Genomic DNA, 11,216 nt, shown 5'->3' with positions numbered 1-11,216 from the left:
TTTATTGCCTAATATAAAATTCACCTTTTTTTTTATTGAGAAAGATAAGTTTTGAGTTAAAACCCCCCTTTTTCTTTTTCACTTTATTTATAACTGAAGCCATTTGCATAGAAGGTTTTGCTTTATAACTTCAAACCGTGTGGGAAAATAAAAATAGGGTTTTGGACTGCTTTCGTGAACTCAGAGAACAAGAGGACAAACCAAACAACGAATATTAAATGAATGGACAGATTGCAATCAAGCTCCACTAATACTCCTAACTTAAGTAACTAAACTAAATTAAAAATCTATTCATTTATCTTTTATTAATGAATTAATTTAAATTTCAATTTATGTTAAATTTATAATTATATCAATCAAACTCCTAAACCTTTTTAAAGGAATGAATTTAGACTCTTATTTATATTTTTTTTCGAGAATTATCAATTGTCCATACATTTACTCTAATTATTTAATTTCTAAAATTAATATTTGAAAAATGTACACACTTGTTTAAAAATTAATGCACGAATGATTTTCAAAAGTAATTGTAATAGAGAATCTAAATTAACTGTTTAACTTGCATTTGGAGAAATCTACACATGTTTAAGAATGAAAAATACTTAAGTCCATATTGTACATTATCTATCGTTGTCTATGTGGACATGTGATTATCCAATCACAATTTTCCATATAGAAAATTCTTTTTATTTATTTTTTAAAAATAGTTTACTTGCTTTTTTATGTGAGTGAAGAAGAGATGCATGAATGAATTTCAAAGATAATTGGAATGATGAGTCTAACTGGATTGATTTATGCAAATTTAGAATTTAATTGATTAAGGTTAGGAATTTTATAAGATATTAATTGGTTGAACGGAATTCAAACTATAATATAATATAAATTGAAACACAAATTGATATAATTATTAATATGAAATTTTCATAAATAGAAAAAAATCAAACTATTTAAAAAATGGTAAAAGAAAAAAAAAACCTATAAATCTCTATTAAAAAAAATTGTAAATAGTTTTTGAAAATGCCCATTGTTAGTCTAGGTGTAAATTAATACCTGGTTTAAAAGAGAGAAAACGTAGAAACAAAAGGCCATAATCTTGCTTGGTTGGCCAGTGCTAAGTTATAGCTTACAGCCTTGGTTTTCCATCTGTATTGCCTTGCCGTGTGCTGCCTCCTCTTCTCTTTTCCCTCGATTCCATCGTTCCTTCTCTCTCTCTCATTCTTTTTGCCAGTAATGGCAGTCCATCATCAGTGCCACTGCAATAAAAGAGGGAGAAGAGAGTTTTCATCGGGAAGGTAAAAAAAATCAAAAATCAAAACTTTGCCACCACCCACTTCTCAAACCCACAAACCCTAATATTTGTTTGTTACATTACAAACAACTCTTCCCACCAACACCACACTTTTCCACTTTCTCTTTAGCCCCTCCAAATAAAAAAAATAATTTTTTTTTTTTTTTTTTTTTAAAACCCTCCTTCTGATCCATAACTGAGATCTTTCTTACAAATATCACTGTTTTTTTCTTTTTTAAAAAACCCCAAAAGCCTGAACTTTTCGAAGCTAAAATCCCGGGAGTGGATTTAATAGAAGAGAGAGAGAGAGAGAGAGAGTAATAATACTACAAGTTTGGGTTTGGAGCTGTTGTTATTATTTTATTTTCAATGGATGGTCCAAGTGGAAGTTCTTCTGGAGGTATGATGAATTTTGGTGATCAAAATAACAATAATAATAATAATAATAATGGGTTATGTTCGACGATGATGATGATGATGCCATTAATTTCCTCTTCTCAACAAGGTGGAAATGGGTCATGTACTCCATTTCTTTCTCTTCCTCCTAATTACAACAACAATAATAATACTTCTAATAATTCTATTTGTAATTACTTCATGGATTCAAACAACAACAACAACAACGAGAGTAGTAATGGAGGCAATTCTTGTTGTGAAGTGAAGGCTAAAATCATGGCTCATCCTCATTACCACCGTCTCCTGGCTGCCTATGTCAATTGTCGAAAGGTAACTAATTAATTAATTAATTAGTTAATTAATTAATTAATTAATTTAGATCTGAGGGTTTTTTTTTTTCTTTTCTTTTTTGTTATTATAATAATAGGTGGGGGCGCCGCCGGAAGTGGTGGCTGGGCTTGAAGAAGCGTGTGCAAGTGCAGCAAGAATGAGTGGTAATAGTAGTGGGTGTATTGGGGAAGATCCAGCCCTTGATCAGTTCATGGAAGCTTATTGTGAGATGCTTATTAAATATGAACAAGAACTCTCTAAACCATTTAGGGATGCCATGCTTTTTCTTCAACGAATTGACTCCCAATTCAAAGCGCTATCTATCTCCTCCTCTTACCCCCCTGGTATTTTTTTTTTCTAAATTTTATCTTATTATGTTGCTATAATATTAATTTCACGTAGTTTATTAGTTTATTATAATTAGTTTCAGTATTATGCTTCTTAATTATGATTTTAAGATCCCTAAAGTGGATGGATAACTGGATATGCTTCTTTCTCACTATTTTTTTTTTTAATTCATTTCTTTTTAGCTAGCGTTTCTACGAACCCTTTGATTTGTGTTGTCTCTCTCTCTATATATATTATTATATTTTTTGGCTGTTTGGCTGATTTCTTTCATTTTCTTGCTTTCGAGTTTTATATTTGTATTAGTAAGAGATTTGAGGAATTAATTAATTAGCTTTATAAGGAGATATTGTTCCTAGGGTTTGACTTTATAATATAATGTTAATAAAACTTGTTTGTTAATTAGGCTTTTTATCTAGAAGTGTGCGTTAACTGCCAAGTAAAAATGCAGGAATTATGAGATCTAACATGTGCAAATTAGGAAGTTTTTGTTTTGTTTTTCCCCCTGTAGAGATGAAACTATCTATATCATATATTGTATATTTCACTTACATTTGTTGTTTTGCTTTATATTCATTGGTATTATTATGCATTGTATTTTCTTTTTTATCCGATTATACATTGTATTTAATATTCTATATCTTCAGTAATTATCCTTGTAGTTCATAATTTTCATCCTCGAAATGTGATGCTTTTGATATTGTTTTGATTATTGAAGTGAGGATTCAGTCTTTTTTGGAATGTAACAATTAATCTCTCGTTTTTTGTGTCAATTTTAACATCTACAAGATGATCGGCGTGACTAATTGGCAGTAAATTTGTCCTAACATGGATTATGAATTTGAATTTTGGTTGTTTTTATTGTTCCCATGAGATAATTTGTTAAGAGTGATATCTGCTCCTATGACATGAAATTGTCATTGAAATTTCGTTAAAATTTTTCACGTCCCTAATAACCAATGGATATTAATTCGAGATATTTCTGGTTACATCTAATGGCAGAAAACTAGCAGTCTCACCGAATAATTTCTCTAATAAATGGCCAATGAGTTTGCATGCATAGACATATATATGTTGGTATATCGTTATTTCTTGCATTGTAATGCATCATTGTGTTGCTTTGGATATACAAGATCCTTTTTTATGTTCTTTCTATTTTGTGGTAGTTTACAATGTTTTGAAAAAATTTCAGTTGGAATCATCTCTTGGAACTTGAATTCTTTAGTGTTGACTTGAAATACATTATGAAAGTACACTTTTTTGTTTTGTTTTGTTATGTTTTATATGCTATTGCTTTTTATTTATATTTGTTCAAATGTCTAGGCAGCCAGCCCCCCCCCCCCCCCCCCCCCCCCCCCCCCCCCCAAAGAACAAGCTTGGGACACACACTACATAGAATATGCATTATTTTTTTATTTTTTACCTTATGTATGGGATATTCTGTTACCCATTGAACAACTACAGCAGCGCCCCCCCCCCCCCCCCCCCCCCCACAACAAAAAAAAAGAAAAAATCTAATTTCAGCCTAATATTTCCTTTCCCCGGGCTCTATTTTACATAACAATACATCATTTTCTAGAATAAGATTGTGTTCTTATTTTAGTGGATGGATATCTCTGATAGGTTTATGTTATGAAATAGACAAACATAAACATTTTAAAAAAACTACATTTAGGGGTATAGGTAGAACAGTTTTATTAGAGAGTTATTTAGAATTACATAACAGAGGTGTTTCTAGGCTTAGAGAGTTTAAACATAAACATTTACTGACCTAAGGCGTAGCACGCATTTATAATAAGAATTAGTAAAATGTCTAGCTTTTCATGTCTGTATGTTTTGTTGTTTGGTCAATGGCTGACATATCGTGCATGCTACCTAGCTTGTGGCGAGGCATTTGATAGGAACGGATCATCCGAAGAGGAAGTTGATATCAATGGGAACTCGATCGATCCCCAGGCGGAAGACCGTGAACTGAAAGGTCAACTCTTGCGCAAATACAGCGGATACTTAGGCAGTCTGAAGCAAGAATTCATGAAGAAAAGGAAGAAAGGGAAGCTACCTAAGGAAGCCAGACAACAACTCCTGGATTGGTGGAGCAGACATTACAAATGGCCTTATCCATCTGTAGGTCTTAAACTAAATATTTAGGTTGTTTTAATATTATACAATTTGGTGAAATAAAATGTTTTGTGTAATGTTTTTTTGAACACAGGAATCCCAGAAGCTAGCTTTAGCTCAATCAACTGGGTTAGATCAAAAGCAAATCAATAACTGGTTCATCAATCAAAGAAAAAGACACTGGAAACCATCAGAAGATATGCAATTTGTGGTGATGGATGCTGCTCATCCACAGTATTACATGGACACTGTCTTAGGGAATCCTTTTCCCTTGGATATCTCTCCTACTCTACTCTAATTAATTAATTTGCACATTGTTATGATTTTAATATAATGTCACATTATATATATGATGATGATGGTGGTGATGATGGCCTTTTTATTTTTCTTTTTTGTGTATCAATGTTTGAGGAATGTTTCAACTGGTTTGAAAGAACATATATATGCCTTTTTATTATATACTTCATATTATATGTTAGTCCCAACGGAGAAGTTGGTAGTTTAAACATGTTGCAAGTCTTGGGGCTTATGTGGTGTGTGATTTGATTTTATTTGTATGTATTTTTGTATTAGGGCTATTATTTAGAGTGCAATTTGTACATATAAATATATGGTGTAAGTTTTTGGATAGTGTATTATTTGGAGTTAGGATTTGAATTTTTGGTATGGTTTAATCAATTTTTTTTAACAAAATGCAAAAGGGTGAGGAATTAGGAGGTGTATTCGAGTATCTCAATTAAGTTGACATATCATGTGAAGGATGAGAGTTTATCGAACTTTTTTGAGATAATAAAAAGGTCTATCGTAATGATTTTGTTTCAATTTTATTACACGAGAAGTACATTCTTGATAATGGTTCAAATGAGAGTATGAAAATGCAGTACTTGTTCATACTTTTCATATCCAAGGGAAAATGTTACTTTTAACTAACTTTTATGTTTCAGTTTAATGAATTATTAGACCAGGCAAATTAAAACTTTTATAACTTGTAATCTAAATTAGCTATGTAAATGTAAAACTTGATTGGTTTGCCAACACAACCTATATTATTAAAGATTAGAAGTTTGATCCCTACCTTCAAATATTACTATAATAAGATAACTTAGAATTGAGGCATTGATTTTTGGGATAGTAATTGATATTTTATCCTTGGATATGGTTGGAATTGATTAGGACTCGATTAGTTAGATATTATAATATAGGAATCCTCACTCCACCATGTACAATTAAAAATTTTCATTCTCAAATTGATTTTGTGGCTCCTTTTGGGTTCTCATGATTATATATATATATATAACATTCATTTTACTCAAAATATCAACCATAAATATAAAATTTTAACAATAAAATAAATAGAAATAGATATTTACCGTAATTATATTTAGCTAAATAATAATTTCTCAAATAGAAAATATAATTTTGAGTAATTTGGTAACTTTAAATTCACTTTTAGAATCAAACATAATAATTCAAAATTAATTTTAAATATCTAAAAACCATTTAAAAAAGTTTAGAAACAACCATAAATTTTGACGGTTTAAAAATCAATTTTATAAAATCGATTGTACCAAATTCTATTTTTCTAAAGTCACTACTCCAACTATCACTTTCAAATACACCTTTAGTGGAGTCGGACTATCTTCAAGCAATTAAGTTGATTAATGAAAAAGCTTTATAAAAGGGGGAAATCTCTTGTTGGATAGAAGAAATCCTACCATATGCTAGGGCATTTGAATGTATTGATTTTGTATTTGTTCATGTCTCCTATAATGGTTTAGCTAAATTAGTTAGGAAGGAATCCTTGACTTGTGAGTGGTTGGAGGATTTTCCTTCCAGTTTTCATCAATTGGCTCTGAAGAATGTAAACTCTAATTTTGCCCTAGAGGCTTAATAAAATGAGGTACTTCTTAAAATAAAATATAAAAAAATCAAATATGTTCTTGCAAGCCATTTGATATATTTGAAAAAGATCAATAAGATGGTGTTATAATAAATTTAAAATAATTAATTTTTCAAAATGAACATAACTTGATTGACATAAAGTATATATATCCACTTTGATAGAAAAAAGATATTTCAAATAAAGGAAAATGAATCAAATGATTTATAATTATAGCAAACTATCACTATCTATCAATGATAGACCTTAATAGAAATCTATTCATGGTCTATTGCTCACTATAGATGTCTATCGTGATCCATCACCAATAGAAAATAACATCTTGCTATATTTGAAAATATTTTCAACAATATTACTATTTAAAATAATTTAAAAAAACCAAAACAATATAGAAGAACAGAGAATGATGTTTACTTTAGTTTATTAAAAGAATATAATTAATAGAATTAGGGTTATTTATGTAACAATCCGACTTCTTAGGACAACTAAAAAGGGGATCTTTACTGCATGCATGCATAAATGTTCACATCGAGGGAAAAATAAAATAAAATAATAGGATTTTGGACTGCTTAAGTGTACAAAGAAACTATTTTGACTTTGATTCAAGATTTCAAATCATTTGACCTAGGCTACCCCTTAACATGAAATAAAAAATAAATAAAATAACATGAGAAGACATAAAGGTTCAAATGCGGAAGCGTTTCTAGTTCTTTGACACTGTCACAGATTCCTCTTGTCAGTCGCCTGAGTATCCTTGCACTTATATGAAAAAATATGAAGATAAAGATTGAGTATAAAATACTTAATAAGTGATCCCGGTAGGGATCCAACTATGTATCCACAAGTAGAGAATGTTGGGCTCGTGGCTTAAACAACTACAACTGTTTCAAATAATGAAGAGAAACCAAAGGACGTACTATCTTGCCTTGACTCGCATGTCTAGTGACCTGATGGCACATTGTCAAACATAGAAAAAGAAACATGAACGTGAACTTGTCAATTCACACACATGTCTAGCAGCCCGAAGGCACACCGTCAAACATGGAAAAATAATATGAACGTGAACTTGTCGACTCACACATGTCTAGTGGCACGAAGGCACACCGTCAAATATGAAACTAGACCTGTTGGTCCTCTGAAATATAACATGCATCAAGGTGAGATGGTAAACTACTCTATTGGTCTAATCATGCATCACATACATAATTTCAGTATTGTTTGCACCGCACAGATCATATCATAACATGGAAGTTCAAACATGCTCATAATACTCATAACTGTCATGCAACAAGTATATCACAAAGACAAAATCATGCTTCTAAAGTCCATTAATTATCTTTATAAATCTAATCTAGGCCGTTTGGCACGAAGGCACCGTTAATAGTACCACTTATCTCAAATTTGGCCACGAATATTAGTCCACGAAATTAATCTTCCTTAAAACCTTTGGAAAACTTGAATCAATCCTAAAACATACATTGTCAAATTTAATTTAGCGACCACGATCTAAAATCATGCATCCAAAATATTATGGGTAACCTTAAATTCAAGCCGAACTAAATGGGCAATCAAAACCTTTCAATAAAACTCATAAAACACCATAAAACTTACAAAAAAAAAAACCCTCCAAAAATTAATCCTTGTAACGCTGGACAACTTGGAATGACCCAATCTTCAATCCAAACTCCGATTGCACTGAACGTAAACCAAACGATTCTTAGGGTTGATGTCCTAATATCTCGTGTCCTGTAATTTGTAAACAGTTTGTACGAATACTTGTGTTGTATAATATATGATATTTACTTTACATCTTATTTTTTGCTCAGTTGCATGTTTTATTTGCTTTACCACAAACCAATAAACATAAAATTCATGGTTATCTGTATGTAACTTAAGCATGTATGTGGTGACATACAAGTGGATCATGTCTTGAGTGATAACCAAAATGGTCTATAGTATATGGATAAAGGAGGAAAACCTTATCCTGATATCGCTACGGATGCGACCCGCTTTGTGGAATGGTCACAAGTGTTGTGACTTGTCATAGATGGTCTGATCCTGATCATTCGTGTAGGGTACATGCAAGCGAGAGCGTTCTATACAAAGAGTTTGTATAAGATCTGACCATGAAGTGTTAACATCTTGTTATATAACACCGTTCATGACAGAGACTTCACTTCATTAGGATGATCATAGGCAACATGGCCTCAATCCTGAGTGAGTTAGGAACTCCTGCCATTGAGGGCAGCCCTTTGATTTGTATGGGTGCAAGTGGTCAGGTCGCCGATTTAAATCTACCATTTTGGGGACTCGTCTGATTAGGGAGCTGGGAACTCAGCTACACAAGATGGAATTTACTCCTTCCCCGAGGTAGAGGTAAGTAGATGGATAGCTCCCTTAAGAGTTGATTCCAGGGCTTGAACGATGTGGCGCCATACACCTTCTCTTGGCCTGACAAGTGTTCACACATAGTTGGACTATGTTGTATTGTTCATTAAAGAAATCAGTGGTACTTAGGAGTGAGGTATAACTATAGGGGCAAAACAATAAATTGGCCCAATTGTACTTATGAGCATCTGTGAAGGGTCATCGTACTCATGATTGGTTATATCCGATGAATACAAAAATATATATGTGGTAAGAAGAGTTCAGTTGTTGGTCTTTAGTGGAATGTTTGACAGTTAACGGATGATGGATCTCGTGGCTAAAGAGTTTTGTCAGCTATTCACGTACTATTAGAACTTCCAGCCACAGGTCTATTAGGTCCCCTGGGTAGCTTGGATAAAGTCGATAATCAGTGTTTGGGTCAGTTTGAAATGTTCAAATTGACAAGAGGGAGTTCGATTATATATGATATATTTGAACTGGTTGATTATATATGATATAATTGACTAAATGTATGAGATACATTATTTTGGAGGAATTTAGATATAAATATGATTTATATCACGTGGAGGAGAATTACTATAGTAGATATATGATATCAAACTATAAGGTAAGAATATAATACAATTATATTCATTAATTATTAAATTAGTTAATTATATGATAATTGGCCTACAACTTCTCTTGGCCATGCGTTAGTGGGAACAGCCTCATTCGATTATAGTAACTGATGAATAAAATGAAAATTTTGTTTCATTTTGCAAAAGTTCGAAAAAATTGGCATCAGTGTGAAAATGTAACGATCGCATAACTTGAGAGCCTATACGATAGTCGTTCATCGCCTAAACTATCGTACACCTTGCGTCTAAACGATCGCACGCTAGTCCCTAAACGATCGCATAGTGTGCTGTGTTTTCTGAACGATCCTCCACCATTTACTACACGATTTCTTAGTAAAACCTACACGATCGTGTAGCTTCTTCTAAATGATAAGCACTTAGCTATACGATAACTCATTTTCTCTCCCACTTGCTTATCGTCTACACGATTTATTCTTTCTCCAAGCTCTACCAAATTCACCAAAACCCACTCTTTGGATTCTCACTCCGAGAATACCAAGGGCTCCATTTTGGTGGTGTCGTCTCTGCTACAATTCACTTGTTCGTGACCGATCGTGCTGCTGCAGCGGACTTGTTTGCTGGGCGATAGAGTTCACATAGAGGTCTTTCGTTGCGTAAGGGTTCTAAAGCTTGAAGAGGGTCTTCAACTGGTATGAGAATTCTTCCCCTTATATTTTATTGTTCGAAGCATGCCTTTAATTAGTGTGAATTTGCATAACTATTTGTTAGAATGTATATGTTGTATTTTGGTCATAATGAAATCGGAAAGATCTGAATGCACTTATGGATGCTCTTCGTTAAGAGTTCCTTCAATGATATCAAAACTTAATGGGCATCCAAGATATCTAAAACTCATTGTCAAAAAGAACTTACCCTTAACTCCAAAATTTTGACATAACACAACAATCCACGGCAGCAGGCGATGACAGACGTCAAGCGGCGACCTCAGATACGGTAGAGGTGCATCGACTGGCGAAAGGGCAAATGCGGTGTGAACTGCTGGTGAAGAGAGAGGCGTGCGTGAGCTCCGATTGACGGACGACGAGGCTGACGACCCGCATAGCTGAGTCTCGCGAACAACATGGATGAGGGGCTGTCGGCATTCGGCGAAGACCCATACGCGATGGCTGACGATGTTCCAAATGAGATGGCCGACGACGTTCGACTTGGGGGTAAGCAGCGGTGGAGGTAAAGTTTCCTTCGGGGGGGAGGGGGGCTTCACTTTTCTTTTCCTTTTCTTTTTTTTTTTCTCTCTCCCTACTTTCCAATACGTAATAATTAACTCTCTTTCCTTTTCCCTTTTAAATTCCAAATCCCATACCTCTTTTCCAAAATATTTTAAATCTTTCAACAAAAGAAATAGAATTAACTCCATAAATAATCAAATCTCCATTGCAAGCCCAAAATTAAACCCAATTAATTCCAAATAATTAAATTGTATTTTAACTTAGCCAAATACATAAATCTCTATTACAATTTATCCAACTAGTCCAACATAAATTAAAGCTTAATTACAAAATAAATTAAAGCTTTTACAAAATAAATTGGGGTGTTATATTCTACCCCCCTTAAGAAACTTTTGTCCTTGAAAGTTCTAGTCCTGAAAAAGCTCGGGATAATATGCCCTCACGTCGTCCTCGCGCTCCCACGTTGCTTCCTCGAACTGATGATTCTGCCAAAGGACCTTTACCAATGCTATCTCCTTGTTGTGCAAAACTTTCACTTCCTTGGACAGGATTTGAATGAGCTTTTCTTCATAGCTCAGTTTCTCATTCAAATGCAAAGGCTCATAATTCACAACATGAGATGAGTCTGCTACATACATCCTCAACAT

General features: G+C 33.2%; 1 protein-coding gene across 1 annotated transcript; it reads left to right on the top strand.

Moving 5' to 3' along the window:
- The first annotated feature begins 1,087 nt into the window (after positions 1 to 1,087).
- On the top strand, positions 1,088 to 4,985 carry LOC120074352 (homeobox protein SBH1). The gene is made up of 4 exons (XM_039027442.2): positions 1,088 to 2,014; positions 2,112 to 2,358; positions 4,239 to 4,483; positions 4,572 to 4,985. The coding sequence occupies exons 1-4, from the start codon at positions 1,658 to 1,660 to the stop codon at positions 4,773 to 4,775; spliced, it is 1,053 nt and encodes a 350-aa protein (XP_038883370.1). The 5' UTR covers positions 1,088 to 1,657; the 3' UTR covers positions 4,776 to 4,985.
- The last annotated feature ends 6,231 nt before the right edge of the window (positions 4,986 to 11,216 follow it).

Source organism: Benincasa hispida, chromosome 3, assembly GCF_027475165.1.
Source record: "Benincasa hispida cultivar pf3 chromosome 3, pf3_genome.v1.1, whole genome shotgun sequence".
Lineage (NCBI taxonomy): Eukaryota > Viridiplantae > Streptophyta > Magnoliopsida > Cucurbitales > Cucurbitaceae > Benincasa > Benincasa hispida.
Note: the sequence above shows the minus strand (reverse complement) of the source record. Positions and strands in the feature narration are given on the sequence as shown.